Source organism: Rhinatrema bivittatum, chromosome 3 (assembly GCF_901001135.1).
Source record: "Rhinatrema bivittatum chromosome 3, aRhiBiv1.1, whole genome shotgun sequence".
NCBI classification, from domain to species: Eukaryota; Metazoa; Chordata; class Amphibia; order Gymnophiona; family Rhinatrematidae; genus Rhinatrema; species Rhinatrema bivittatum.
Window position 1 is genome coordinate 295,562,029 of NC_042617.1, and position 27,190 is coordinate 295,589,218.

The 27,190-nt window shown below is 44.6% G+C and overlaps 1 protein-coding gene across 5 annotated transcripts in view; it reads right to left on the reverse strand.

Moving 5' to 3' along the window:
* Window positions 1–27,190, reverse strand: part of LARP4 (La ribonucleoprotein domain family member 4) — a 182,159-nt gene that overhangs the window by 119,002 nt on the left and 35,967 nt on the right. For all 5 annotated transcript variants that reach the window (XM_029594991.1, XM_029594988.1, XM_029594986.1 and 2 more), the window contains one exon: window positions 17,613–17,768. In XM_029594991.1, coding sequence (XP_029450851.1) covers window positions 17,613–17,727 — 115 coding nt within the window. In that variant the 5' untranslated portion in view covers window positions 17,728–17,768. The remainder of the gene's footprint in view (window positions 1–17,612; window positions 17,769–27,190) is intronic.

The following is a 27,190-nucleotide window of genomic DNA, read 5'->3' on the forward strand; positions in this document are numbered from 1 at the left end:
TGTGCACAGAGCTGAGTAAGGGAACCTCATTCTGTTCTTCTCTGCCAGAAAAATGGCGCTGCAATGGCTGGACTAGATAGAAGGGAAGAATGAACAAAAATTGGGGGGGGGGGGGGGGGGGGGGGGGGGGGAACGACTGAGCAGCTGCTAATTAAGAACCATGGATGTACAAAACCAAATGGGATAAGTTCCAATTGAGCTACAAACTGAAAGGAGGAGGAAATTGCTATTCACCCCTCTCCCATCCTATCAAAAATAAATTTAAAACAAAACAAAACCAAGTACTGTTTGAATAGCAAGTTTGCTTACCTGTAAACCAGGTTCTGCATAGCTAGATGAATTAGTCATAACATGTAGGTGAACTCAGAGTACTGACAGACACAGCTCTCCGAGCTCAGTAAAGAATTTACTGGGCTTGAGCGCATGCTCCTGTACTCACATGCTGCCTCATGAGCCCCTCAGAGCTTTAATGAAGTTGTCAACTCCAGGGAGGCAGGAAGGTATTAAGTATGGCTAATGCATCTTGCAGTCTATGGAGGACCACGTTTACAGGTAAGCAAACTTGCTTTCTCCATTGACAAGCAGGCATGGATTAGCAATAATGTGTGGGGAGTCCCAAGCTGAGGATTGTATTGCAATTTTTTTTTTTTTGATTGATAGTTTTTATTTGTCATCACATGAAAAGTATACAAAACATTTGAACAATTGACAACCAACAGTTTATCATTCCAATAGAAACCCCCCCATCCCCCCTGACCGAGAATGCTACATTCAACTGTAGAAAATCTGGAGTACATGCCATACAATATTATTCTAAGTCCACAGTTCAAAACAAGCTAAACACTTTCATTAGGTATCCCGTACAATTCATGTTTTCCCTATGATAACTGATTCTTCCATGTTAGATAAGGATCCCATATCCTATAGAACTTAGGCAAAGTATGATTTTTAAGTGCAGTTAACTTGTAAAGGAAGCATTTGTGTTCAAGGCGGATTGCCACTTCAGCCTTAGTAGGGAGATCTGGCCGTTTCCAAAACAAAGCCAGCTCGCATCTGGCTGCAAGTATAATTTGATGTACAAGTAACCATTTAAAGTGAGAAACTTGTGGGGACAAATTAAGCAAGAAATGTTCAGGATCTAAAGCAAGGGTGGGCAATTCTGGTCCTCGAGGGCTGCAAACCAGTCGGGTTTTCAGGATATCCTTAATGAATATGCATATGAGAGACCTGCAAACACACTGCCTCAGTTGTATGCAAATCTATTCCATTTATTTATTTATTTATAGATTCTTTTATACCGCGGTACGTATAGTTATACATCACCTCGGTTTACAGTAAAACGATAAATTAGCAACAGGCTTTACATATAACAATTAAACAGTAAAACATTTAACAGCAACAGGATTTACAGAAAACATTGAGATTTAAGGGTAATATGTTAACATTTCATGCATATTCATTAGGGGTATCCTGAAAACCAGACTGGTTTGCAGCCCTCGAGGACCGGCTTGTCCACACCTGATCTAAAGGAACCTCCAGGCCTACAATATCAGTTACCATTTGATTGATTTCTTCCCAAAACTGTTTCACCTTAAGACAGCTCCACCACATGTGGAAATATGTACCAGTCCCCCCACATTTTTTCCAGCAATCGGCACTAACAGAAGGTATAATCTTCTGTATCCTAGCAGGCGTTAAGTACCATCGCATTAGACCTTGTACCCATTTTCCATCAACGTGGCAGAAATCGAACCGCGTTTTGTGTTCTGAAATATCTAGTCCCAGGACTCTGAAGGAATTAATTTACCCAAGTCTCATTCCTGCGCCTTCTCATAAGGGGCCTGGCTCCACAGTGCATTACCTAGGAATCCATAAAGATTAGAAATAATGCCGGACAAGCCATCTGCTGTATTACACCAATGTTCCAGAACTGTCTTGCCCTTTTGAAGCTCAGCACCTATATTCTCTGTCATTAGAAAATGACCTAGATGCAAGTACAAGAAAACATCCTGCTCTCTTAAGTGCCACTTCTCCCAAAGCTCTGGAAAGGTAAGAAACCTCTGTGAGCCCCATAAATGCTCCAATTGAACAACTCACTTATTAATCAATGGGTGATAGTGCAGTAGTACCCTTCCAGCAGAGAAATTGGTATTATAATTGAGGAAAGTGCTATAAAAGTAACGGTGAGTGCCAAAGTGTACTCGCCATTTGTCCCAAATAGCTAAAGTTGTCTTAGTGGCAGGGGCCAGTTCACCAACTCCCGGCCAGGTATCCCTAGGCTGCCAAACCATGGCCCGCAATGGTACTTTCCCAGCCAGATCCTGTTCAATCTTTACCCAAAGTGGCTGATCGTGTTCCTTATGACAGATAACTGCCCTTAACTGGGCAACCGCCCAATACCATTGTAGGTTAGGGACTCCCAATCCCCCCCTACTGGTAGGTTGATACATTATATCCCTAGGTGGATCCTAGGTGGCTTCCGCTTCCAAATATAGTCAAATACTCGTCTTTGCCAGCATTTCAACATGTTATTGGGGATAGGTATAAGTAGTGACTGAAATAGATACAGAAGCCGGGGTAGTAGATTCATTTTTACTGCGGCCATCCGCCCCAACCAGGAAAGGGAGGCCCAGATTTCCAATTCCTTAGAGAGTGTTTGCCAGAGAGGCTTATAGTTCAATTCTAGGAGGTCCCCAGAATTCTTACTAAGATGGATACCCAAGTATTTAATGCTATGTGTAGCCCACTTAAAAGGAAGCTTGGCCTGCAATTGAGCCCGCTGCTCTTCACCCAAAGTTAAATTGAGCACTTCAGATTTGTCAAGATTTAATCTGAACCCCGATATCTTACCAATAGTCCCCAGGAGTGAGATATCTAGTTGTGTGAGGGTAAATAGAACATTGTCCGCAAACATGGCAATTTTATGCTCGGATGTTCCCAAGTGGACCCCTTATATATCTCCTGAGGCACGTATATGGTGGGCTAATGGTTCTTAAAAAAAGGGCAAAAAGGAGTGGCAAGAGGGGACATCCCTGCTTTGTACCCCGCTGAATGGGTAGAGGTTCTGAATATATACCATTAACCTTAACTCTCGCCTGGGGTTGGGAGTATAAATTATGCAGCCATGCCAAAAACGAGTTACCAAAGTTCATTTTCCTCAACACGCAAAAAAGATATGGCCAGTGGATCATATCAAAAGCCTTTTCGGCATCTATAGACAATACTGCTGGGGTCCCTTGCGTCTGAACAGACCACATGAGATTCACTACCTTCCTGATATTATCGGCCGTCATACGGCCCTGTATGAACCCCGTCTGGTCCAAGTGCACCAATTTGGTCATGATCCGCTTCAGCCTGATAGCTAAGATCTTAGCGAAGATCTTAAGGTCAATATTAATCAAAGAGATTGGCCTATACGAGCCGCACACGGCGGGGTCTCGACCAGGCTTGGCCAGTATAGAAATCCTGGCTACATATGCACTTGTCGTGAGAGGGTATCCAGACTTCAATGAATTAAACCATTCCTGCAATAATGGAGTAATTTGGGTATGAAATTTTTTATAAAATAAGGCTGTATACCCATCTAACCCTGGTGCTTTATTGACCTTTAATCCCTTGATCACCTGTACTATTTCTTGTTCCGTGATATCTTTATCAAAGAACTGTCGTTCAAGATCAGATATGCCAGGGAGAACCACCTCCTGCAAATACTGTTCTATTTGTTCTGTCTGAATCAGGGGATCTGCGGCATAAAGGGACGTATAAAATTCCATGAACTTTTGTCGCATATCTTCTGGCTTAGTGAGAAGAATGCCCCGTTCTGATTTAATTTGCACGATTTGCCGTTGGGCTACGCGTTTATGCAAGCGCCGAGCCAAATGACAGCTGGCTTTATTCCCCCATTCAAATCGTTCCTGGTTTAGCCGTTGCAGCTGAAAAGCTATAGTTTCTAACTCAAGAGGGCAGTTCTAGCCCTCTGGAGCTTAGTATAACAAGCCTTATCCAAAGTTTGCTTGTGTACATGCTCCAGTTCCAGAATCTCTCGCCGGAGCTGCTGTTGTCGCTTAATTCTATTCTTTTTAACATAGGTCGCCCTCGCTATTAAGCGACCCCTAATCATAGCTTTCAGGCCTTCCCAAACCATAGATGAGTTTATATCATCCCTTACATTAAAATCAATATACTCTGATATATCTGCTTCTAACTGCGAACAGTAGTGTTAGTCTCCCAATAAGGAATTGTTGAGGGTCCAAAATCGGCCCCCCCCCCCCCCCTCCTTTTTTATAGGATTGTGCAAGTGGAGCTCAACCGGGGCATGATCAGACCATGTGATCGGTTGACTATCTACCTTGCAGTACTAGGGTAGCAATTTATCCAAAAGAAAGAAGTCCAGCCTTGAGTATGAATGGTGAAGGTTTGAAAAAAAGGTTTAGTTCTGACTAGGTGGGAACTGGAACCTCCAAACATCTATAAGATTCCATTTTTTCATTATTTTCTTTACCCGGGTTCTAGCTGTACCCATACCCGAGCTACCCCACCCCCCTTTGTGTTGTCCATCCGGGGATCCAGCTTCAGATTAAAATCGCCAGCTAACACCAAGTAACCTTCTACTGCCTGCTCTAAGTAGTGACCCAATGCGGTGTAGAATGTAGTTTGACCCTGCACTGGGGCATATATGTTAACCATAGTATACATAGCATCTGCGATCTGAAATTGTACCATCACATACCGCCCTTCTGGGTCAAAAAAGTGGCTTTTTAATCACTCCCTTGAAGTCTTTGTGTAACAATGGCCACATCAGTATACTTATCCTGGTGGGTGGCAGCTGCAAAGTATTGAGTAGGATAAAGGGACCACTGCATCAGAGATTCGTAGCGTTTCCGCAGATGCGTCTCTTGCAACAGTATAGCTGCCCCTGAACGTGTCATTTCAGCTCGCAGAAACTGGCATTTCCTGGGGCTATTAAGCCCTTTGACATTCAGGGCAGCATAGACAACTGCTCAATCATGATTTAAACATGGAGACATTTAAACATTAAACGTCCAGACAAAATAACTCCAAAAATAAGAAGCCCTGATACAATGATGAATTAAGAAGCACTAAACAGTAACTTAGAAAATTAGAGAAATAATTTTGAAAATGCCTGTCTGCTGAATCCCTAGAAAAATATAAGTCTTTCCTTATAAAATACCCTAAACCAATAAAGCAAAAAAAACCCCAGATTCATGGGGTTATATTTAATTCTAAATTGCTCTTTGAGGTTGTTAAACATTTAAAGACCAGACATCTTCCATCTCAAGAAACTAACTTCACAAAGGTCACTTGCAATGAATATACCATCACATTCTTAGACAAAATCAATAAGTTGAAAACACAATTCCCTACCTGTTCTCCAATAAAAGCACCTGAAGATTCAAATGGCATGGTTAAGTTGTCCACAGTCAACAGTATCAAAACAGTATCAAATTACTAAAATTAAACCTGACCCTCACCCATGTGACCCAATTCCAGCAAATTCCCTAAAACAAGTACATGGGGTTATCACTCTGACAATCACAACATTAACCTCTCTCTCTCAGAAGGAACTGTTCCAAATGGGTTAAAACAAGCTGTGATAAAGCCAATCCCAAAGACTAAGACTGGTAGAACTGACGACTGGGACAACTATTGTCAAATATCCAACTTATCTTTTCTCGCAAAAGTTCTTGAGAAAGCAGTGTTATCCCAGCTTGTAAATCACCTGGAAGATCAAAATATGGTCTCCCCAAAACAATTCGGAGTTAGGAAACATCACTCAACTGAGACATTACTCCTCTCATTAACAGACTCTGTTTAACCAGGGCTTGATGCAGATGAATCTTGTCATATGCTAACTGACTTAACTGCTGCCTTTGACACTGTGGACCATAACCTGTTATGCCATCAGATGAGAAACATTGGGATCGAAGACAGGGTTCTCAGATGGTTCTCTTCGTTCAAACTGAGAAACCATATATCCGATACTTTCCAGTGTGATACAGGTGTCCCTCAAGGCTCAGCTCTCTCAGCAACACTATTCAATATTTACATGCTCCCACTGACAAATCTAGGAATAACTTTCTTCTTGCATGCTGACATACAGTTTTACATCCCGCTCTCCAGATCACATGAAAATACAGCTTCAATATTCTCTACCTATATGAAAGCAACACAAGAACTTTCAAAACAAGCTAATATTAAACCCTAAAAAGAAATCATTTTGCAGAGTAGAAACTCAGCAATATCTTTACCTACCTCATTGAGACTTACTACCGAAAAAAAGCAATTCAAAGCCGAACTAAAGACCTGGCTGTTTAAATGCGCATTTGAAGAGTATGAATCAGTTAACCAGCACTGTCAGAAATAAGCAACATAGTATAAGCATGCTTTATCTGTAAACCATCTTAAGGAGTTACCCTTTTTATTCTATTAGTACGTCATTTAGGTTTTTTTTTTTCCAATTATTTCTTTATTAACTTTTTCAAAATATTCAAACATAACCATTTTACTTCACAAATCAGGAAATCCAAACATTGGATACATTATCTTTTACCACATAACAAATCATACTTAATACTTAATAAACTCATATTTCCAAGTTGGATCTAATAATGAGAGGGGTCTGTATCATAACAAAACTAATTCATATACATCATATAATTAAACATCTTGTGAAGGAACAACTTCTTCTTTATTTTCTAATGCCTCTCCTGTAGCAGTCAAGTCTTGGTTTTCCGCCTGGCATGTTTGTAGCGGTTCATTGAAACTGAATTTCTTTCCCTTGAAATTTATGAAACATCTTGAAGGATATCTCAAATAAAATGTTGCTCCAATTTCAAGGGTTTTTACTTTTCAGAGTCAGGAACTGCTTCCTACGAACCTGTGTCGGTCTTGAAACATCTGGGAATATATAAATTTTTTGGCCGCAAAATTGAATATCTTTATTCCTAAAAAATTTCTCAAGCATATACTCCTTATCTCTTTCAGCCATAAAGGATACAAAGAGAGTCGCTCTACTATTAATAATATCAGTAGATTCCTCTAGAAAAGTGGTAATTCCTATACTATTTTCTTCATTCACCTTGTTACTTTTATTATAACGAGAAGAAAAATAATATATCTTGGAAATAGCTGGGATTTCTTTATCCACATACATTAAGACTTCTTTCAGATATTTAATTAACATTTCTGTTGGAGATAACAACCTAGTCATTGGAAAGTTAACCAATCTTAAATTTTTCACCCTTATTAAATTTTCCACATTTTCTATTTCAGTATGTAAGATGGTATTATCTTTAATTAACACATTTTCCAGATTTTGCATACTACCAATTTTCTCTGATACTTCATTAAACGTAACTTCTGCTACACTCAATCTTTTACCCTGTTCCAATATTGATAATCTATTAGCATTCACTAATGATGATAGAGAGGAGTTAACTTGAGTTAAATTCATGTCAAGCTTTACCAGTACCCTCCAAAGGTCCAAGAGAGTCACATTGGCAGGGTCAACAGAATTAATCTGAGTATTACCAATGGTCACAACAGGGTTCTCTTCACACGCCTCAGATGAAGAAACTTTGAGGCTGGAAGAGAGTTCAGAGCCAGCCAACGCTTCACGCACATTTTTTGCACTCACGTTTAGCAGTTCCTTTTCATCCTGTTGTTCTCCACTGCTGATCCTGAGACGTAGGTCTCAGGATCAGCTGGTCTCAATTGCTGTTTCCTCCGCTACTCGCGTCTCCCTGCAGCTGGCAATTAGCAGGCGCTTTCGCTCCTGACAGCCGAACCAGGGCGGCTTGATGCTCCTTCACTCCACATCCAGACCCCAAAGGACTGCCGGCGTCTCTCGGGTTTTATCCCGGTCACCTGGTGATGACGTAGGTCTCAGGATCAGCTGGTCTCAATTGCTGTTTCCTCCGCTACTCGCGTCTCCCTGCAGCTGGCAATTAGCAGGCGCTTTCGCTCCTGAGAGCCGAACCAGGGCGGCTTGATGCTCCTTCACTCCACATCCAGACCCCCCATTTAGTTTAATATGTTTTTATATTAATGTTTTATGACTGATTAATTTTTATGAGTTTTATCTTTATTAACAGCTAATTTATTCTTTTACTCTATATAGTTTTTTAGCTGTTACTATTTTATGAATACTGTATTTCTGATTTTGTTTATGCTGTGTGAACCGATGTGAAGGCTTGTCCGATGTGTCGGTATATAAAATTTAATAAACCATTAAACCATAAATAGTAAAACCACCTGCCCTTAACCTGGGTAACTTTCAAATTAATCCCTCAAATCAAGTACAGGATTTATGTATACAGTTAGATGAGAACGTAACAAAGAAAATGCACATCAGTAAATGAATCAAGAGCTCATGAGCTACAATTCAGGCACTTAGCATACAACCCTGGAAGACCCTCTTCCCAAACATTCATCACTTTCAGATTCTTTCCAGGAGATATATTTAAGTGATCACAAATGTGCTTAGCATGTTTTAAACGCTGACTCTACCACCATGGAGTAATACGGTAGTTGGGCTACTCCAGACCTTCAGGGGCTTGGACCCAGTACTTTAGGTCCAGATTCTTGACCTCCAGAAGGCACAATGTCAGCTCCTGCCACAATCCCCCTTTGCAGGTCCTTGAGGAGTTTGTGAACCAGGATAGTTGTGGAGTCCCAACTAGAGCTGAAAGAACTGAGGAAGCCCGCAGACATCTGTTCCCAGGTCCTTTTCCTTCTTGACATTAATGAGCAGTGTCTTTGCCAGCTCATCCAAAACTTGGAATAGCAGGCAAGTTAGGCAGGGATTCTGAATGAATCATCTTCTTCCCCTGAGCTATGACAGAGGAGAAGATCTTTGCCGGTCCAAGGGGAAGACATTTAGTAGCAACTCAGAATGAAGTGCTCTCACTTCTTCCCCTTTTGATTCATGAAGTGACTCCATTAGAGGAGGGAAAATCAACCACCTCATGGTAAGGACTTGCTGCCAATGCTTGAAACTCTTGAGGAGAGCTAAGTCCCACTATGTGGGAAAAATTTCTCCAGTTGGGATAGGAGAAATATGATTCTCCCTCTCTGGTCTTCAGAGCAAAGGAGGCAAAGAAATTCTTCACTAGTTCCAATAGTTAGGCAGGGCAGATCCTCTGCACCATAGCTGAAAAGATATCCTCTTCAGAAAAACAGATCAGCTCATCCTCACATTAAGGGCCTCCTACAAAACCAAGGTGGAACTCTGTATCATGACAGCTCCATCTGCTATGGAAGCAGCTGGCTCTGAAGCACTCTGCATCATTTGCATCTACTACCCCCGAATGGTGCACCTTAGTCCATGGACTGCACCGGCAGCACCTCCTCCATTGTGCTGGCAGCAGACTCCTGGATTTATGTGCTGAAGCTTTCAGCTCAGACACAAATTAACAGTACCTTGATACATTGCACCAAGTGTACTGACTGCACCCTAGAATGCAAACACCACACATATGCATGGATGGCCCTGGGTACAGATAAAATAAATGGCTTGGTGGCATGAGGATCATCTGCATCATGAAGGATTATAGTACCTGTGTTGGGGTTCTTTGAAAAGGTTTTTCTATGAAGCTGTCATTACTGCACTGTGAAAAATCACACTGATCAGACTTGTAAAAACTAATTCAAGGTTGCTGACAGGATAGATATGCTGAAGTGCTAGAATCTAGGCCAAAAATCAAGTAGTATCAAGTTCAATCGTATGTTTCATTCCTACTTTCTGGGCTCAATTTATAAGAACTTACAAGAATCCCAGCTCATTAATATGAGATTAAATTATAATACTATCCTATTAAGAGATTGTGTTAATGTCAACCAATTAGGAAAATGTTACGAAAACAAGAACTAGCTCATTGGTGTGTAAATTCCATTTCACCTATTGTATACACACAATGCTATTTGAAACTGCTTCTGAATTGCTTTACTGGTAATCTCACACTTCCGAATTTTATCTAATAAAAGATCTTTTTTAAGCTGCCGGCATGAACTGTTTATTTTGGTTAATGCACAACACCTGCACCAATGAGGCTCTGTCTTGCCAAGACATCGAGGAGGGGGCCCATTCAGATATAACACTGAGCTAATCATTTCCTCAGTTTTGAGAAGGATGGAGCTGAAGGAGGCACCTTGCATTGTTTAGGCACTCTTCTCTGCACCTCAGGATTCTCAACTCCTGACCAAAGACAAAATCGGGAAACAGAAGTCACGGGGCAGGAGAAGAACTGTACTTTAAGAGCAGCTCTGTTGCTCAGCCTTGTGCCAAAGCTTCAGGTTTTCACTCATCTGTACTTTCCTTAGGACCTCCATCTTCTATGTGTGGTGTTGTTGCACTCTAGGAGACATCTGACCACAACTGTAGCAGTTGGAGGAGCCATGGTTTGGGCCCAGGCAGTGATAGTAAATCAAAATGTAGTAAAGCGAAATGTGCGGCTTTCTGTATCGCGCGGGAATGACTAATAGGCCCATTTGCATGTTGCAGGCGCTATTAGTTTCGGGGGGGGGGGGGGGGTTGGCAGCACGTTTTCCACACGCTATTACCCCTTACTGTATAAGGGGTAAAAATAGCACGTCGAAAATGCGTAGCCAAATAGGGGCTAACAGTGCGCTCAGCCTGAGCGCACTTTACTGCATCGTTCCATAAACTTGTACCTGAGGCAATGGAGGGTAAAGTGACTTGCCCAAGGTCACAAGTAGTGACAGTGGGACTTGAACCCTGGTCTCCTGGTTCAAAGCCCACTGCTCTAACCACTAGGCTACTCCTCCAGTTCACCCCAAAATCATCAACCTCTTGAGAGAGAAGCAGACAAGAGAGAGTGCCACCAGGGCACAAAACAGAAAGCAGCTATCTGCAAGGTCATTGCCACAGCTTCAAATGCTTGTTTGAGAATGGCCTCAATTCTCCTATCATGCACATCCTTCAAGGCTGCTCCTCCCCCCACAAGAATAGTGTCCACTTAGAGACAGCACAGACCAGTGCCTCCACTTTCAGAAAACACAAATGCTCTCTCACTGCTGGATCCACGACGCTCAGCTTCCCGCACCCGCTGACTTTAAGCTGTACTATCAGCTAAGTCCATGCTGGCGGAAAACCAGCTACTGGACCAAGGCACACATCTGAGGGTCCATGGCAATCACCTCAGGAATTCTCAAGTGGGGGAGGGACCATCTGGTTATCACCACTGGAGAGCAAGGCTTTTTTTTTTTAATTCTTTAAAATCTGAAGCAATCCCCATAGGGAGATGCACATCCACCATCTGCTGGACATGGAGAATACTGGCGGGCTGATGTTGCTGCAAGAGTATATATAAACTGACGTCAGCTTTGCTCCATCTCCATCTGCTGGCAGAGGTGAATAGCCCACTGGTCCTTGGTCCATCTGTCTATACGCTAGGAAAAGTGAGGAAATACACTAAGACCAACTCTCTCACCCAGGGGGCTGTGAATGCTACTTCAGCACTATCCCCAGCCCACCCAGGAAACAGAAGATCTGACATGGGAAGTGAACCTTGGTCCCCTTGCACATCCGTGCATGAGCCACCAGTTCGGCATAGGGAGAATGTCAGGACACATTCACTTTCTTCATCCTAATATTTTATGCCTTTGACATATGCACATTTTCTGCATAATACCAAAAAATAAAATTGATTTCCTTGGGGGACTCACTAATTTAATATCTTACTATATGAAATCAAAATTCTACAATTTCAAATTGACCAATAATTCTTTAAGTGAAACCCAGAGGGTGAACTGGGACAGAGCTTTTCACAGTTAGAAATAAAGACGGATGGGGGCTGGCTGTGGATGAGAAAAGGATATCGAGCCATCCTGGTACTAGACACTGTGTGATTGAAATCTTAGCTGAATACCAAAGCTGCTAAGGACTGGGAGGAGAAGCGAGAGAACAGCTGACCCAGAGTGCTCTACGTCATCACCAGGGCCCGGGATCTTTAAATCCCGAGGCGCGCCGCCGAAGCTGCGCTTGGCTTGATCGCGAATGACCGCAATTAACAACGCGCTGTCTGGAATTAATCCCGGAATGGGACAGAAGAGGAAAGCGAGATTTGTCACCTCCTTGCCATCTACAACCGGGATGGGCCCCATGGACGCCCATATAAATCGGCAGGGTACGCCAGTAATGGACAGTTTGCGTAGCACTTCGGATGCATCGCTAAGTCCAGGCAACGGGCCTACACCTCCACAACCTCCAGGAGCTGCGAGAGAAGTACTTCAAGCTGGGACTGCACTGCTAAACGTGAGTGGTCTTGAGTCACAACAGTCATTGGCAGATGCTTTACCAACTAACTGCATAGAGGCAGGGGAGGAAAATGTCGTTGTTAACATTGGTAGCTCCCAGATAGACTCTGGATCCTGCCAATGTGAATCTTGGGGACTTGTGGAGAGTTCTGGTAAAATTGGACTCCAATTTAACTCAAGTTAATTCCTCTCTCTCTGCTTTGGTAAATGTTAATAGAATATCTATAGTAAATCGGGGTAAAAGATTGAATGAGGTGGAATCATCTCTGAAAGAATTGTCTGTAAAGGTTAGTACTGTTCAAAATATAGAAAGTATGTTTTTTGGAGATAGTAAAATGTTACATCTTGAACTAGAAAATGTGGAAAGTTCACTAAGAATCAAGAATTTGAGACTAGTTAATTTTCCTGTTACAAGGTTACTATCACCTATTTCCTGTTACAAGGTTACATATCGATGTATGATAAAGATATACCATCTATTTCTAAAATATATTATTTGACATCAAGGTCCAATAAAGGTATTGGTTTGACTGAGGAAAACTCTATTGGCATATCAACTTTCTTAGAAGAATCAGACATAAATAATAGAACAACACTTTTTGTATCCTTTGCCTTAGAGAGAGAGAGAGAAAGATTTATTATTGGAGAAGTTCTTTAGGAATAAAGATTTTAAATTTTGTGGCCAAAAGGTGTTTATTTTTCCAGATGTCTCAAAACCTACACAGGTTCGTAGGAGACAATTTCTGGCACTTAAAAATAAGACTCTGGAAATTGGTGCAACGTCTTATTTGAAGTATCCTTCGAAATGTTTTATTAACTACCAGAGTAAAAAGTTTATATTTACTGAGCCACTACATTTGGATAATTTCCTAAAAGAAGTCGAGTCCAATAGAAAGCCAGGTTATACCAACAGAAATGGCACAAGAGAGAAAAATTAGTGTCCTTTCTCAAATTGATTTTGAATAATGTATTTGATTAATTTGAGCAGTAATTATTAGTTCTTAGTAAGAAAGGTTTGAGATTAAAATTATGTTAAGGTTATTTGGAATTTGTTATTTCTTATTAAGATTGTCTATGTATGTTGGAGAATATGATTTATGTTTGTAAGGTTTTTTTTAAGAATTAATAAAGAGATAATTGAAAAAAAAAAAAGAAATAAAGACGGATGACTAGCTGAGTATTCCTGGTAGCTTTGGTGAACTATAAATTTTAAACAAAAAAGGCAAGTGCCGAGACTGAACTCAAAAGTAAAATATAATCGACCATGAGACATAGCTACTGATGGAAACTAGATACACACACACTTGCCTTTGGCCTAACTATACATAATTGACTTATGGGCTACTTTTAATTGTCAGAAATACTGGTGAAATTTGAAACTGTGTTGCACAATCTCAATAGATTTAGTGCAGTAGAAAACATTTTTGCTCTCTCCTCCCCCTCATATCCATCAACTAAAGGCTCTAGCCAACTGTTTTGCTGGACTGCACTTTCAATGTGTCATTGTGATTTTCCATCACCAGTGAACTGGAATGGAAGTCAAAAGTTCTGCATCTTTACCAATTCAGAACAAGCAGCCTAAGGCCAATGCATCTTCAAAAAGGTTAGAACTACTGTTAAATCCTAAGCTGCAGTCTTAGTTCACCAACCCACACACTCAGGGCCGGCGGAACCACTAGGCGAACTAGGCGATCGCCTAGGGCGCTGAGCATTAGGGGGCGCCGAGCCGCTGATGGCCAATGGCCGCCGGTAGACGTCATCCCAATGGCGGCTGAGCGGTGAACTACTGCTATGCTGTGTGCCGGATACACACAGCAAGAAGATCGGCGGGGCCGTGGTACAGTCGCGTCTAAGCATGCTGGTGCTCCTCCTCCTTCCTGCCCGCGCGGCTCCGGCAACATTTTTCTTCCGGGGCCGCGCGGGCAGGAAGGAGGAGAAGCTCCTGCATTGGCTGGTGCTCCTCCTCCTTCCTGCCCGCGCGGCTCCGGCAACATTTTTCTTCCGGGGCCGCGCAGGCAGGAAGGAGGAGAAGCTCCTGCATTGGCTGGTGCTCCTCCTCCTTTCTGCCCGCGCGGCCCCGGAAGAAAAATGTTGCCGGAGCCGCGTGGGCAGGAAAGAGGAGGAGCATCAGCCGCGTGCAGAAGAGGATCAGCGCGGCTCGAGAAGACCGGGGCCGCTGCAGAGCCCATCCTGCAGTGGCCCGTGAAGAGGAGGCCCAGAGGTGAGAGAGAGACTGAGGGTTTGTACAGTGTGTATGTATGAGATGAGTTGAGAGACTGTGTGTGTGTGTGGGAGTGAAGACCTGAATGTTTGCAGAGACAGCATGGGAGAGCCTCTGTGTGTGTGAGACAGCATGTGACAGTGAGAGCCTGTGCTTGAGCAAGACAGCATGTAGGAGTGAGAGAGAGCACCTGTGTGTGTGTGTGTGTGTGTGTGTGTGAGTCAGCATGTGACAGTGAGAGCCTGTGTGTAGGAATGATTGTATGAGAGAGAGCATGTGACAGTGAGAGCCTGTGCTTGAGCAGGACAGCATGTGGGAGTGAGAGAGAGCCTGTGTGTGTGAGTCAGCATGTGACAGTGAGAGCCTGTGTGTAGGAATGATTGTATGAGAGAGAGCATGTGTCAGTGAGAACCTGTGCTTGAGCAAGACAGCATGTGGGAGTGAGAGTTAGACAGCATGTGCAAGAGAGAGACTGTGTATAAATGATTGTATGAGGGACAGCATGTGAGAATGAGTGCCTGTGTATGTGAGAGAGAGAAAGCATGTGAGAATGAGAACCTGACTGTGTGTTTGAGGGAAGCAGACAGATGGAGAGAAAAGAAATATGTTATAAAAGGAATTGGCAAAAAAATAAGAAAGGGAAGGTGGAAAAAAAAAAAAAGCCTGTGACCAACCGATTAGAAAACTAAGATCAGACAGCAAATGTAAAAGGAAATAAATTACTTTTTACTGATTGGAACATGTAATCTTTGGGAATGTGCAAGAGTAGCACTTTCTCTATGCGGATCTCACAATGTACGAGATCAGCATAGAGGAACTGGAAGCCCATGGGGCCTGCACAGAGGAGGCAGCAGAATGGGCTTCAGTGCCAATAGCAGCAATCAGCACCTCCGCAATAGCCATAGAGCAGCAGTGACAGTGGCAGCAGAAGAATGAGAGAGGCTCTGAGGTTGCTGGCAAAAGAAAGAGAGGGGGTCTCTGCCTTTATTGTGTGCATGTGTATGAATGGGAGTCTGCCTGGCGGTGTATGTGTGTGAATGCATGGGTGCCTGCCTGAGGGTGTGTCTGTGAATGTATGGGTGTCTTCCTGGGGTTTGTATGTTTGAGAATAGGTGCCTGCCTGTTTGTGGTGTATGTGTGTGTGTGAGAATAAATTGGTGCCTGCCTGGGGGTCTGTGTGTGTGAGACTGAATGTGTGCATGCCTGGGGGATGGGGAGGGAGTGGTGTGAAAATGAATGGGAGCCTGCCTGGGGTTCAGTGTGAGAATGACTAGGAGCTTGCCTGTGTGTGTGTGTGTCTGTGTGAGAACGAGTGGGAGCTTGCCTGGGAGTGTGTGTTTGTGTGTATGTGAGGGAGCCAGTGAGAGTGAGAGCATGAGTGTGTATGAGAAAATCCAGGGGAGTAAGAGTTTGTGTGGGGGTGTGTGTGGAGGGGGAGAGAGTGCCTGAGTGTGTCAGTGTCTGTGAGAGCGAGAGGTTATGGTTGGGTATAAGAGCATGAATGTGTATGTATGTGACAGTGTATGTGTGAGAGAGAATGGACATGTGAGTATGTGTGAGAGAGAGAGGATAACCTCCTAATCCTCGACAATATCAGGGTGACTGGAAATCAAGAGCTCCCATGTATGGACAGCAGGGGCTTTTTAAAATCCTTATTAGTTTTAATTATTGTGTGTTATTTGATATATGTACTGTTTTGAAATATTTTATTGGTGTTTGGGAAATTGTAAAAAATATATATGATTTTAATTAATAGAAATTCTATTTATCAGTAGTTTTAAAATATTTTATTAGTATGGTTTTACTATTATAACTGATGCTTTGTTTCTTGATTTTATTTGTTTTATGAGGAATGGTTGTTCTGTTTTTCCATTGCTAATACACAGAGTCTGGCTTCTTGGGGTTTCCATTTCAGTTTTTTCTAATTTGTGCTCCTTTATTTTGTATTCTGTATTTGGTGAGGGTCTGTCTCTGCTCTGTGTGTGTGACCATGATGAGAGATTCTGCTATCATATAGTGTCTGTATAGAGATCTATAGCAATCGGGTTTGTTTTGTTTCCTCAGTAGGTGGTGTATTGGTATTCTAGGACCCAGTGTAATATTTACCCTTGCTTATTCACAGGTAGGGTATTGTTGTTTGAGTCCTTGGTGTTATTACTGTTATGTTATGATGGGATTGCAGTATAGATTTTGGGTGTCTTTTTTGCGGTGCTTTGTGTTAGTTCACAATGTGTCTGGCAGTGGAAGGTGTTTGTGCTGCTGTTACTGTGAGGTGACACCAGAATTTGAAAATATATTTTAATATGATGAGCTGTAAGGGAAACATCCAAGCTCCATTGTTTGGGGGAATTTCAGTGGATGCACAGAGATACAGAACTGGAGGTGCAGGATTTGTATTGACATTCTGTCCCTTCCTATATATTCCAGACTTCACTCTCATAATCCATATAGAATTAGTTGAATGAGGCTATCAAATAATTTTATAGTAGTTTTACTAGAAGTGTGAAACTGGCCAGCTTTTTAAAATAATGCAGAGGACCCTTTGGACTTTTTTTAACAACACTTTTTTTTATAACCAATTTTAAAGCAGGATCCATGCTATAGAGGTGGGTGAGATGAAGAAATGTCATTTTGGCTCCCCCCCCCACCCAAAACAAATTCTTCTGTCTAGAGTTGCCACTGATTTTCTGTGGCACACAAATGCATTGGCCCCTGGGCGCCGGAGACCCTTGGTGCGCCACTGGGTGCGAGCCATATGGGGCCGCAAGTGGTGGCAAAGAGGAGTGGAGATTTGGCGGGCCGCAAGCAGTGCCCAATCTGCTCGCGACCCAGAAAACCCCAGTCAGCGGGCGTGATTGAGAATGAGGTAGGAGTCAGGGCCGAGACCGGGGGGGGGGGGGGGGGGGGGGGGGCGCAAGGAAGAAGGCTCGCCTAGGGCGCCAAATCCCCTTGCACCGGCCCTGCACACACTACATTATAAACTACACACAGCATATGCCTTGGTGGCAGCCCAGTGGTTCAGGTCTCCTGCCCTATAAGATTAAGGAACATCTTGTTCTTTGAACATTTTAAGGTCAGTATGCATCTTACTCACCAAAAGCCTCATACATCTGGTATCCAAGTTCCTCCTGCACTAGATCCACCCCATTTGCAGCTGCCTCCTCTACTCCAGTGCCATTTCTTGTCATTTCACAAGATGGGGAATACATCACTTCATACTGCTTACAGCTATCCAAAGTCTCAGAGTTACCTAGTGAGGAGAGAGTACAGATCCAATTTTATTAAAGATGAATAATAAGGAAAAAAAAAAAAAAAACAGGTCGGAAGACAAAGTGCTTAATTTATTTAAAATGATTTCTATTCCGCCTATAATAGAAATCCAAGCTAGGTGGATTACAACAAAAGTATACAGTATTACATAATATTTTAAAAACAGTTTCAAACCATCAGTAACAATATTTAATATTAAACGTTAAAAAAATTGAGAAATTACCTGATAACTGTTTTCCTTAGTGTAGACAGACTGACTCAGGACCAATGGGGTATGCTCCCTTGCCAGCAGATGGAGACGGAATAAGGCTGCAAAGCTGACATCACAGTACATATACCCCTGGACATACTAGTGAAAATACTTGATTAAAAAATGATTAAAAACAGATAACCATAACTATACTCAACCAACCATAATCACTGAATTCCAGATATCCTAAACGAGGGACTGGATGAACACTTACCCGTAATCTCTTGGATTAGAGGGTTCCATAACCGCTCTGGAATTCACCATAGAGTCCTCCTCTTCCTGAGAAAGCAAATGTTGCTTACCTGTTGACAGGTGTTCACAGGACAGCAGGATGTTAGTCCTCACATATGGGTGACATCATAGGATGAAGCCCAATCATGGAACACTTTTGTCAAAGTTTTTAGAACTTTGACTGGCCCCTACTGGGCATGCCCAGCATGGCACTAAACCTGCAGCCAGCAGGGGTCCCCTTTCAGTCTTGTTTAAAGCTACAGGAAGTGCAGAAAAATAAAAGAAGAAAACGAACCCAACACCACGGCGTGGCGGGTGGGTTTCGTGAGGACTAACATCCTGCTGTCCTGTGAGAACACCTGTCACAGGTAAGCAACATTTGCTTTCTCACAGGACAAGCAGGATGGTAGTCCTCACATATGGGTGAGTACTGAGCTGAGGATGTCCGAGAAATGCACCAAATGTACCCAAGATGTGCAATAGGCACAAGGATTGGGAAGGAATTTGGTAGAGGGCATCCTGAACCCTGACAGGCAAGTGGAAGGGTATTGGTACATAGAAACATAGAAATGACGGCAGAAGACGACCAAACGGCCCATCCAGTCTGCCCAGCAAGCTTCACACATTTTTTTCTCTCATACTTATCTTTTTCTCTTAGCTCTTGGTTCTATTTCCCTTCCACCCCCACCATTAATGTAGAAAGCAGTGATGGAGCTGCATCCAAGTGAAATATCTAGCTTGATTAGTTAGGGGTAGTAGGGGTAGTAACCGCCGCAATAAGCAAGCTACACCCATGCTGTAAAAAGGTTGCGCAAGACAAATTGGCCAAAGATGGAATCTTGTCTTCCAGCTTTGTCTAAGCAATAACGGGCTGTAAATATATGGAGAGAACTCCAGGTAGCAGCCCTGCAAATGTCAGGAAGCGGCACTGAGCGTAGGTGTGCTACTGAAGTCGCCATGGCCCTCACAGAGTGTGCTTTAACACGGTCTTGAAGTGGAATGCCCGCTTGCTGATAGCAAAAGGATATGCAGTCCGCTAACCAGGAGGAGAAAGTCTGCTTACCCACAGGCTCCCCCAATTTGGTGGAATGGAAAGAGACAAACAATTGAGTGCTTTACCTGTGGGCAGCTGTACGGTCTAGATAGAATGCTAGAGCACGTTTACAATCAAGGGTATGCAGAGCCTGTTCTCCTGGATTGGAGTGGGGCCTGGGAAAGAAGGTAGGTAGTATAATGGATTGATTAATGTGAAACTCCGATACTACCTTAGGTAAGAACTTATGGTGAGTGTGGAGTACTGCCCAGTCCTGCAGAAGTTTAGTGTAAGGTGGATAGGTAACTAGGGCCTGCAACTCACTAACTCTGCGAGCAGATGTTATTGCCAAAAGAAAAATCACTTTCCATGTGAGAAAGCGAAGATCACAGGATTGGAGAGGCTCGAATGGTGGTTTCATGAGCCTTTCCAAAACCAGATTGAGGTCCCAAGAAGGGGCCAGAGGGCGCAGTGGAGGCTTGAGGTGAAGCGAGCCCTTCAGAAAACGTGTTATGAGGGGTTGTACTGAAATAGGAACATCAGACACCCTTTATGGAAGGCAGCCACCGCACTGACATGCATTCTGATGGAGGAAGTTTTTAGACCTGATTCTGACAAGTGCCAGAGATAGTCTAGAAACTTTGTGGTGGAACAGGTAAAGGGATCAAGGGATTGAGAAGAACACCATGACTTAAACCTGTTCCATTTGTATAGGTAAGACTTTCTCGTGGAAGGCTTCCGTGAAACAATCAGTACACGGGAAACTGGCTCCGAAAGGTTAAGTGGCTGAAGAATTAACCTTTCAACATCCAGGCCGTCAGGGACAAAGCTTGAAGATTGGGGTGGCGTAGGCACCCGTCGTTCTGAATGATCAGAAGTGGGTCCATTCCCAAGGGAATGTGCCTGCGAATGGAGAGATCCTGAAGTATTGGATACCACACTTGGTGAGGCCAGCGAGGTGCTGTCATGCATCCTTTGTCCTGATGTAACTTCACGAAAGTCTTCGAGAGAAGTGGAAGGAATGCATATAGGAGACCGGCTGCCCATGAGAGGGAGGACGCATCTCTTGGCTGCGAGTGAGCGCGCAAAAAGTTCTCTACCTTGCGATTTTGAGGTGACGCAAAGAGGTCTATGCGAGGATGACCCCAACGTTGGAATATTGTGTTTGCTACTGTGGGGTTGAGGGACCACTCATGTGGATGGAAAGCGCGACTTAGGTTGTCCGCCAACACATTGTCCACTCCCGGCAAATAGGTGGCTCTGAGGTACATCGAATGGGAGGGCCTCCGCCCATATCTGTGCAGCTTCCTGACACAGTAGGTAGGAGCCCGTCCCTCCCTGTTTGTTGATGTACCACCTGGCCGACCAACTGAATCAGGATGATCTGATTGGAAAGGTGATCCTGAAATACCCTGAGAGCATATCTGATTGCTTGAAGCTCCAGGGAAATTAATTTGCTGTTTGGCTTCCTCTGGAGACCAAGTTCCTTGTGTTTGCAAATCGGCCACATGGGCTCCCCAGCCAAGGTTGGAAGCATCGGTGGTGAGAATTATTTGAGGGTCTGGAGCCTGGAAGGGCAGGCCTTGGAGGAGATTGATCTGATTTTTCCACCAGGCTAGAAACTGAGGGAGTGAGTCTGTGATGTGGACAGTGGCTGATAGAGGTTGGACAGACTGAGTCCATTGTGACCTTAGAGTCCACTGCATGACTCTCATGGCCAAGCGGGCCATTGGGGTAACCTGTACTGAGGACGCCATGTGTCCCAGTAGGATGAGGAAGTGGCGTGCAGTCGTGCGGCACCGAGACTGTAGCTGGTGTGAGAGTGAGATGAGAGTGAAAGCTTGCTGTCAAAGCAGAAATGCCTTTACCTGCAAGGTGTTCAAGTCTGTCCCTATGAATGATAAAGTTTGAGATTGGACTAAGCAGGATTTTGCGTAGACGAGAAATCCTAGCGAAATCAGAGTAAGGTAAGACGTAAGGATGACAGAGCAGCTTGCTGAGTGGGAGCCTTGATCAACCAATCGTCTAGATAGGGATAGACATGAACACCTTGAGTCCTGAGGAAGGCTGCTACTACTACGAGGTACTTGGTGTGTACGCATCTTGGAGATCGAGAGAGTAGAGCCAGTCTCTTCTTTGCAGAAGAGGAAGGAGGGAACCCAAGGTTACCATCTTGAACTTTTCTCAGAGGTACTTGTTAAGGGCACTTAGGTCCAGAATTGGACGAACGACTCCCGATTTTTTGGGGATCAGAAAGTACCGGGAATAGAATCCCAGGCCTTGTTGAGAGTAAGGTACTGGTTGAGGAGGGAGATGACCTGCTCCAGGAGTAGTGAGTGGTAGGATGTTCTCCAAGCCAGTAGAGGTGGGGAGTCCGGTGGAATGGAGAGAAAGTTCAGGCGATAACCTTGAGAGATTATGGTAAGGACCCACTGGTCTGAGGTGATTTTGTGCCATCTGTTGTTGAAATGGCATAAATCGACCTCCCATTGGTATCTGAGGCAGTGGAAACTGGCTGCTGCTCTCTATGCAGGAGTCAAAAACCGGAAGCAGGGCCCGGCTGAGGAGCTGCTTCCGAATTTTGTTTACGAGGTTGACGAGACTGGGCCTTTTGGAAAGGTCTTGTGAAACGAGTCCTAGACTGTGGTGGATAGGACTTCTTTGGACGGAAGAATGACCTTTTAGTATCCTTCCTGAAAGGCTGTTTGGAGGAATACTCAGAGGGCATCAGAGAGAGCTGGCGAAGGGTCTCATGATGGTCCTTGAGTTCTGCCACCGTCCACTGAATCTGTTCCCCAAACAGATTGTCTCCTGTGCAGGGCAGATCAGATAATCTGTCTTGTACTTCAGGGCGCAAGTCCGAAGACTTAAGCCAGGCCCATCTTCTTGCTGAAATAGCAGTTGCAGATACCATGGAAGCGGTGTCAAAGATATCATAAGATGATCTTATTTCATGCTTCCCTGCCTCAAAACCTTTGTGTACTATGGTTAGAAGTTGTTCTTGGAATTGCTGAGGTAGGGACTCTGCAAAGTCCTGTATCTGCTTGAATAAGACCCTGTTGTACTGGGTCATATACAGCTGGTAGGAGGCGATCCAAGAGATAAGCATCGATCCCTGGAAGACACGCCGGCCAATGGCATCCAGGAATTTGTTCCTTACCTGGGGGAAAGGAAGAGTGGGGTTTTGATCTTTTTGCCCTTTTTTGGGCAGATTCTACAACCACAGATTGTGATCCAGCTGAGGTTTCTGGAATCCTGGGGCTGACTGGACCACATAAGTGGTATCAGCTTTTCTGTTGACTGGAGCAACAGAACCAGGGTGTTCCCAGTTCTTTTTGAGGAGATCCAAAAGAACCTGGTGAATAAGGATGGAGGTTATTTCCTTGGAGCATCCAGGAATTGTAACAGCTCCATCATTTGATGGATGTCATCTTGTTCAGTCTGCAATTGGAAGGGAACCAATTCAGACATTTCCTTCACAAAATTTATGAAGGATAGGTCCTCTGGAGGAGAACGCTTCCTGCTTTTAGTAGGAGAAGGTGGTGATGGCAAGTCATCAGTGTCTTGAGAAGAATCGTCGGTCCAGGTGTCATAGGGATCAGGACCTGCCCCTCTAGGAGCCTGAGAAGGACAGGACGATGGTATTCCTGAAGGTCCTGGTCTAGGTTCCGAAGGCATCGAGGGCATCGATGGATGGATTGGTGGCGCTGATGGGCACATCGGCATCAGTGGTTGAGGCATCGGAAGAACTCCTGATGGAGGAATGCGGCACGGTGTTTCCCCTCCCGATGACAGGGTAAGCGGGGAAGGCACCGGAGCTATCGGTGACCCAGGATCCATCGGTGGAAAAGCGGCTATAAGTGCTTCCATCTTCGAGAGCAGCGGTGCCAGTGCTGCCGTAATCGGATCTGTGGTCGGTTCTACAATCGGCACCGGTGTCGGAGGAACTTGGAGTTTGTGCATCGCCTTATCGATGGCCTCCTGAGCCATCCGGTCCAGTTCTTCACGGAGACCTGGAGCAAGCAGCCCCGGCTCCGGAAAGGAAGGAGGCAGCAGAGGCATAGCCGGAGGGACCACTGTTAAAAGGCGGAGTCGCGGCTCCCGATACCCGTCCGGGTGAGGGGTACCTCGGTGACCCAGTCGCAGAAAGGGTCGGTGCCTTTTCTGGATGGGGTTTCTTCGATGGCGGCTCCGACGATGGCGAGGTCCAAGATTTTCCTTCCTCGATGGTCCGAGACTTGCGGTGTCGGTGTCAATGTCTATGTTTCTCTCTACGATCCCCTCGGTCCTGCTTTGGAGTAGAAGTCGTCTAAGGCCAAGAAGTCGTCGACGCCAGATGGTCAGTGGCCGATACTGGCGTGAAGTAGACTGTGCCAATTCAGACGACGTCGACACAATTAACGGCGTCTGAGTTTGAGAACGGAAGAGAAGTTCCATTTTCTCCATTCTGGCCTTGCGACCTTTTGGTGTCATTAAGGCACATTTGGTGCAAGTCAGGACATCATGCTCGCACCCGAGACACATTACACAGACTTTATGCGGGTCTGTAATGGACATGGTGTGATGTGTGCGGTCCGGGCACCGATGGAACCCCGACGCCATGGCCTTTGAAAAATTTAGCTGCGGTACGGTCGACGGCCAGTAGGCTGCGAGGACCAAACTCGATGGGAATCTATCGAAACCAAGTAAAAAACTTACCAGAGTACCACGGAGTCAAAATTTCAAAGGAGGGACCCCTGTGGGGTATGAAAGTTTTTAGTAATTCCGTGAGGAAAATTCCTGTCAGGAATCTCTGTGGAGCTCCTTAACCCACGTGGCTACTGCTGCGCGGAATAAAGAAGACTGAAGGGGGGGACCCCTGCTGGCTGCAGGTTTAGTGCCATGCTGGGCATGCCCAGTAGGTGCCAGTCAAAGTTCTAGAAACTTTGACAAAGTGTTCCGTGATTGGGCTCCATCCTATGATGTCATCCATATGTGAGGACTACCATCCTGCTTATCCTGTGAGAAACAAATATACACGAATGAGCCACCAGGGCGCAACAAAAAGCAATCTGTAATGTCATTGCTACTGCATCAAAGGCTTAAGGATAGACTCAATCCGTCTACCATATGCATCTTTTAAGGCCACACCTCCCTCCACTGGGATAGTTGCTCGCTTAGAGATGGCACAAACCAGTGCATTCACTTTAGGGACAAACAAACGTTCTCTTACCGCTGGGTCCAGAGGGTATAGGGCTTCCAAGGCCCAGCCCCCTTTAAAAACTTGGCTCTGGGGCATCCCATTCCAGATCAGTCAACTCCTGGGTTGCATCCATCACTGGAAAGTAGCAAGAGGGCGCAACAAGTGGGGCTGCTCATTTGCAGCCCCACTTGTATATAATCCCTTCCCCTCACACCTTTCTCTTTTCCTCCCCTACCCAAATTTTTATCCTCTCCTTCCCTTGCCCCCCCTTATTCTCCCTTGACTCTGTTATAAATTGTAATGTTATAACTACTTTATATAATATTATCATTATATATCTACTTATATTTTATAAATTGTTTTGTTTTTGTTACATTTAACAGTTTTTAATGTAAAGTTTTCTCAGTTGATTTTCTTACTGTTTTATGTAAAACGCAATTGCGGATTTTGTTCTATGTACACCGACGTGATATCTCTGATGAGCGGCGGTATATTAAAAACCAATAAATAAATAAATAAAATAAGAGGCTTTTCGCAGGGAAAACAGAAATGGATTCTTTTTTGCTTCCATCATAGAATCTGCCCGAGGAACTCCCAGTGTCTTCAGGGTCTGGGAAGCAAGGGCTGGCAATTTGTCTATATGAAAAAAAGTAACATGGTCCAATATGGTTCAAACAAGGGGGATTTCCCCATCTTCCAAGGAATCTGGGACCTCCTCTTCATCCATGTCATCCAGGTCCCTACCAGGGATACCCTTGGTAAGGTAAGACATGCCTCGGGGTCTGCCAATCAGAATGGGAGAGGGAGGGGTCACCGATTGCGATTCCGTCTAGACAGAGGCAAGTGAGGCAGCCGGGTAGCTCCTGGAAAAACTCCACACAAGAAAAGGCAGCCGGGTCCACGCCTAGCCCAGGAGGCACTGAGGTGGGTCCAGCTGAGTTTCCCCCCTCCCTCATATGACCCATTCAAGGGGATACTCAGATCCAGCGTACTTCCAGTTAAGGATGTGACCAACCCACCATCCGAATGGGAGGAGCCCGTCACAGCAAAGTACAAGGAGGTCAGCTCTCCTTGGGCTTTCTCACAGTGTCAACATAAGCTGGACTCCAGGTCAGACTGTGAAGCTCTAATATGACAAGCAGTGCAGAGAGCAAGGTGCTTAGGTGGTAGCTGTGCATTCAATCGGCTTACACTTACAAATTTATGCGCACAAATTTCGAGTGTTTAGGCAGGGCGTGGTGAGATGCACGCACAGCCCATCATTACAGCTCATCCTATATCATGCGCAGGGACGCGTGCACAGACGTCCTGTGGAGAGCAATACATGCCGCACAGAAACGCGCACAAGATGGCACCACCTTGGCCTACCACACAGTGTGCAGACCAAGCCTACATCGGGGCCTAGCCCACCTGGGGCTGCTCAACCCACTCGAAAGCCCAATTCCCCTTATCCTAACGGGTGCGGGAACTAAGTTGGTAAAGTGCACCGAGCAAGGAGACCTGGGGGAGTCCTACTGAAAATCCCTCCAATTGTCTCTGAATCGGAAAGTAAATCTTCTGGGTTTTTTTTTTGGTTTTTTTTAAACTTACCTGGGCTCAGTGCTTACCAGCCGAGTACAGACTGTCTCCAGATGCGGGGGAGAGGGCTTTGGCAGTCACCGCCGCACTCTGCTTTCCCGCACCCTCCACCTTTCAGCTGCCTAAGCAGCAAGTCCACACTGGAAATTGGCTACCGGACCAAGGCACACCTCTGAGGGATCTTGGAAATCACAAGATCTTTAGGTATCCCCACAGGAGAGCGGGGCTCAATTTTCTTCAAATTTAGAAAGTAGAATTTCTCCTTCCAAAAAGTAGAGCAATCCCCATAGGAGAGGAACGTCCACCATCTGCTGGAGATGGAGAATACTGGAGGGCTGAGGTTGCTGCAGGGGTATATGTACTGTGACGTCAGCTTTACAGCCTTACTCCATCTCCATCTGCTGGCAGGGGAGCATAACCTTTTGGTCCTGAGTCCATCTGGCTACATGCTAGGAAATTATACATTTTGTAAGAACAAAAATGTTTTCAATTGCTTTCAGAATATTAAAACTATCAATATTTCTTACTGCATCCAGAAGGGTATTGCACAATAGTGGACCAGCCACAAAAAAGGCTTGCTTCTGAGTTTCCATTAACTGTACCTGTTTTAACCATAGGAACTTCAAACAACTGCTTATTTCAGGATCGCAAGTTATGGGTAGGTACATATCAGTGTTGCCAACCTTGCTTATTTACCGCAAGATTGGGCTTCTTTTTGTAGTCATTCGCGGGTTTTTTCCCCCCTGATTCATGGGTTGCTTTAAATTGGGCTATTTTTTCTGCAAGTCACTTTTTTTGGGCTTGTTGGGCGGGACTTGTGCTCTGATGTTACAGTGATTGGCTGCTGCTGTGATGAAGCCTGTCCATAGCAGGAGCACCATATCCCTATATTGCAGCAGTAAGCCAATCAGAGCAGAGCTGCAAACCAAGTTGATTCACACGACACGAGCACATTTTGTGGGCAGACCCAGCACCGTCCGTCCAGCACAGCATGTACAGCATCGCATGTGGGCAGACCTGGAATGGGAAGGCCAGCAGCACGGCAGCAAGCAACAGTAAAGGAATCTTCACACTGTGCAGCTACAGCCAGATATCAGGAGGGGAGGAATTAGTATGTTGGGAGGGGGA